Source organism: Austrofundulus limnaeus, unplaced genomic scaffold, assembly GCF_001266775.1.
Source record: "Austrofundulus limnaeus strain Quisiro unplaced genomic scaffold, Austrofundulus_limnaeus-1.0 Scaffold256, whole genome shotgun sequence".
Classification (NCBI taxonomy): Eukaryota; Metazoa; Chordata; class Actinopteri; order Cyprinodontiformes; family Rivulidae; genus Austrofundulus; species Austrofundulus limnaeus.
This window is the reverse complement of record NW_013952658.1, coordinates 475,910-479,755: the sequence shown is the minus strand read 5'-3', so window position 1 is coordinate 479,755 and position 3,846 is coordinate 475,910. Positions and strand designations below refer to the sequence as shown.

The following is a 3,846-nucleotide window of genomic DNA, read 5'->3' as shown; positions in this document are numbered from 1 at the left end:
TAATAATAATGGTATTTTTCTGTCAAAAATGTTCTGAGTCGTTCTTTTTTTAAAATGTCAGGTCTGTCTAAGAAAACCTGTTTAAATTTGTTCATTCATTGTCATAAATACAAGCAAAATAATTTTATGACCTGCTTCTTGCAGCAGCTGATGTTGAGAAAACGCTCAGAGGACTGACGTCAGCCGTGGATCAGAACCTAGCTGTGGTGGATGCACCACTGCCCCCCACCTCCACTGATCTTCAGGGTCAGTGTTGCATTGAACCTGATTATTACTGAGTGTTTCAGTGYGGTCTAATCTAAGCAAATCCCTTTGTAGACCCAGCAGATCTGGAGTCAGTGGTGTTGGGGGAGAGTTCCACACAAGTCTCAATCCCTCCAGCCAGTGTTCAGCAAGCCTGGGAGACTGAACTGCACATGTGACTATTGACTATCCTGAAATATTTGTCTTAGATTAAATTAATTCTTTCACTTATAAAAGTATGATAAAATTTGATTATGTTTCTTTTTTAGGCCACCTGAGGGCGCAACGAGACCAACAGACACCACGGAGGCTGAGGAGAGCRCAGAGAAACCAACTGAGTCATCATGTAAGAGCAAAAGCACAGCGAAGCCCAGCTGCTGCTTATTTTTAGACCCGTTCTAATCGTCATTAAACTCGCCCTTACACGGCTCCCTGCAGGTTCAGCTCAGCACGAGGAGCCGCTGTTCATCAAGTGCTCGCCGGCCCACCGACGCACCGCTGCCCTCGCGGTCCTCTCTGCCCAGTCGTCCGTGGATGAATCCTCCTCCTCTCTGGCCTCTCGCTCACGATCCGTCTCACCTCTGCGCTCCAAGAACCAGAACGCCCTCCTTATCAGTCTCTCTACGGGCATGTTTGATGCCAACAACCCAAAAGTGATTAAAGGCAGAGCTTGCCGCTCTCTCTTTCTCTCTTTTTCTGGAAATTAAATTGAAAGCTTCAGACAACACTTGGAGGATTAATACATTTTTTAGCTGTACAAATGGTCAGGTGTTTCAGGAAATTCAGCTAGACATGACAAAAGGCCTCTGTGAGGTTTTAGATTAGACTTAAATGAGGAGTCATGAGCCTGAGCAGTCAAGGACGTCTGATGGGACAAAAAGAGCCTCTGTCAGGGACTTTGCCACCTGCAGAGCAGTGCTCATCATTTCTAATGTGTTGCAATATTATTATTACCTCCACCAAGGAGGTAATCTTTTCGGTTGCGTATGTCTTGTCTGTCTGTCGGCCTGTCGTTMTGTCTGTGGACATTACTCAAAAACGTGTGGATGGAGTGTCATGACATTTACACCACATGTGGCTACTGGCCCAAGTAACACACCTTTTAAATTTTGGTGATGTTCCGGGTCACGATGCGGATACAGGAATTTTTTTCTTTTAATCCTCTCAGATCGGCAAAGCTGTGATGCTTTCACAGGGCTTCTGTAAAAACACTGTGACACTTTCAGTGTTTGGACTTCAAATTTTATAAAAGTAATGTTAAAACCAGATGTAATGATGAATAATTCTTGCCATAATGTGCACATTTTTACACATTTGGTGTGCATTTAGAGAACATTTTGTGTCCAGGAAGTGYGTGACTGCAGCATGAAACCTATTTTTCCCWCTTCCTCAAACACACCACATTGTCGGTAGGCTTGTACACAGATCGATGAAGAYTGAGGAAGAGTAGTGACGTGGTGGACTTCAGACTCGGAGGTTGTTTGTTTGTTTGTTTGTTAGTTCATTTTTATTATTATTTAAATGAGGCCAGATCAAGTTGAGAGCTCTTTGTGTGCACCTCTATCCACCTCTCGCCAAACTTTGGGGAAAAAAGAATGTGCAGCGCGTGGTTGTGACTGCTGTTGTGGTCCTCACAAAGATAGGAAAACGCGTGTGTGTCTGTGTGATTAGGCGCGTGATGAAAACTCTGCTTTTTTTAATCACGTGGCACCGATGCCAAAGCTTTCAACAATAATGTTGGGTGACAAGTCTGACTTTTTTCCTTTTTTTTTCACATTGGACTCCACCGGGAAAAAATCTGTGCATACTGCCTGCTTAAATGTTCGCTATGTCAGAACTTATTCGGCAAATGTGTTTCCATCTCTGCTTTTGTGCATTAACTCAGACAGGGTGGGGGAAATTGGACTTGGCGGAAGTTTGCACTCTCCGAGTGCTTCTAGTTATTAAATTTTTTTCATTTCATAAAAAAAAACATTTACATACAACAAAACAATACAATTAAAATGAAAGGTAGCAGAAGAAGAAAACAATCTTATATCTGCCCCTATTTGCAAAAATATATATATAAATTTCAAACAATAGTAATCAAATAATAAAACTAAACAATGCGATACAAAGCCTATTTCTCAAACCTTTTTGAATGTTTTGTGTATTTGTAATAATGCTTGTGTTTTGTTTGATCTCAGTGGATTTCCTGTTTTTTTTTTGTTTTTTTTTTCTTTCAGGTGCTGCGGACGTGCTCGTTACCAGACTTCAGTCGACTCTTCGGCTCGCAGCAGGACTTCGCAGTGAGCAGTAAGGCTGACGTGGCCCCAGACAAACACCTGGAAATTGAGGACCTGGACGAGGCAGCTAAAGATGACGACCAGTCTGAGGCTGAGGAGTAAGAGATGCAAAACAATCGTTCTGCTCTGACTCTGAGTGTAATCATTAAAAGGCTAGGTTGTATGTGTGTTGTGTTGTAACGTGTTGTTGTTTTGCATGCTTGCACTGTGAAGCATCAGTTAGCTTTAAGCTTATTTGCTACTAGAGATGGCAGAAAATGTAATGATGACAGATAACTCCTGTGAATTTTCAAATGTAATAGCGTTCTGTGCGTTCCTCAGTGGATATGAAGATGAAGATCTGCGGGACATCAGGGCCTCCATGGAGAGGCTGCTGCAGGAAGAGGGCGACATGGCGAGGAGCCCTCCAGTTGTAGAAGCAGGAGACTTTAAYGGGAACCCTCCAGAGGACGGAAACCAAGAACTTCTCCACACAATCGCTGCTGAGATCGATCGGGACAACAGTCAGATGGCTGTGGATAATGACGACGAGGATGACGAGGATGATGAAGAGGACGAGGATGACGAGGATGAGGAACGCTCTAACGGGAGTCCTGGTGATGAGGAGGCAAGGGAGTTGCTTTCTAATGGTGTGGGAGGAGAGCCTCAGGCTGACGAGCAGCTCAATGAAGAATGGCATTCAGGTAGGAGGTGACATCATTAACAAGGACACATCTGCTCACTTCAGCCAAGTTGTTTTACATTACTGTATTTTTATATTTGTCTTTTGTCTATATGTCTTGTTCCAAACTATAATCTCCTTTCATGGGATCAATGAATTCATTCATTATCCATTCATTCATTCATTTGAGCTGTAATGTTTAAATGTTATTAAGCACACCAAAAGACTGAATAATTACATATGTCAAAAGTACTCAACAAGATTATATGTTAACAAGATTTACATACTGTGTGTGTGTGTGTGTGTGTGTGTGTCTGTGTGTCTGTGTGTGTGTATCTGTGTGTCTGTGTGTGTCTGTGTGTGTGTGTCTGTGTGTCTGTGTGTCTGTGTGCCCTTGTTTTTGCTACTTGATGGGGACAATTTTTCAGGAAAATGCAGCCTTGTGGGGACCAAAGCATGGTCCCCTCGACTTTGGAGGCTGAATTTAGGGAAAGGGGTTTAGATTTAGAATCAAGGTGTGAATTGAGTTTATGTTAATTTTAGGGTAGATGGTCAGGGTTTGACTATAAAATTTCTAAAAAATGAATGGAAGTCAATGGAAAGTCCCCACACGGATAGAGAGACATTGTGTGTGTGTGTGTGTGTGTGTCTGTGTGT

General features: G+C 42.7%; 1 protein-coding gene across 1 annotated transcript in view; it reads left to right on the top strand.

Moving 5' to 3' along the window:
* nek1 (NIMA-related kinase 1) overlaps positions 1-3,846 on the top strand; it is a 37,663-nt gene that overhangs the window by 25,733 nt on the left and 8,084 nt on the right. The window contains exons 28-33 of the mRNA XM_014020542.1: positions 145-246; positions 319-418; positions 513-589; positions 682-896; positions 2,469-2,626; positions 2,850-3,211. Coding sequence (XP_013875996.1) covers positions 145-246; positions 319-418; positions 513-589; positions 682-896; positions 2,469-2,626; positions 2,850-3,211 — 1,014 coding nt within the window. The remainder of the gene's footprint in view (positions 1-144; positions 247-318; positions 419-512; positions 590-681; positions 897-2,468; positions 2,627-2,849; positions 3,212-3,846) is intronic.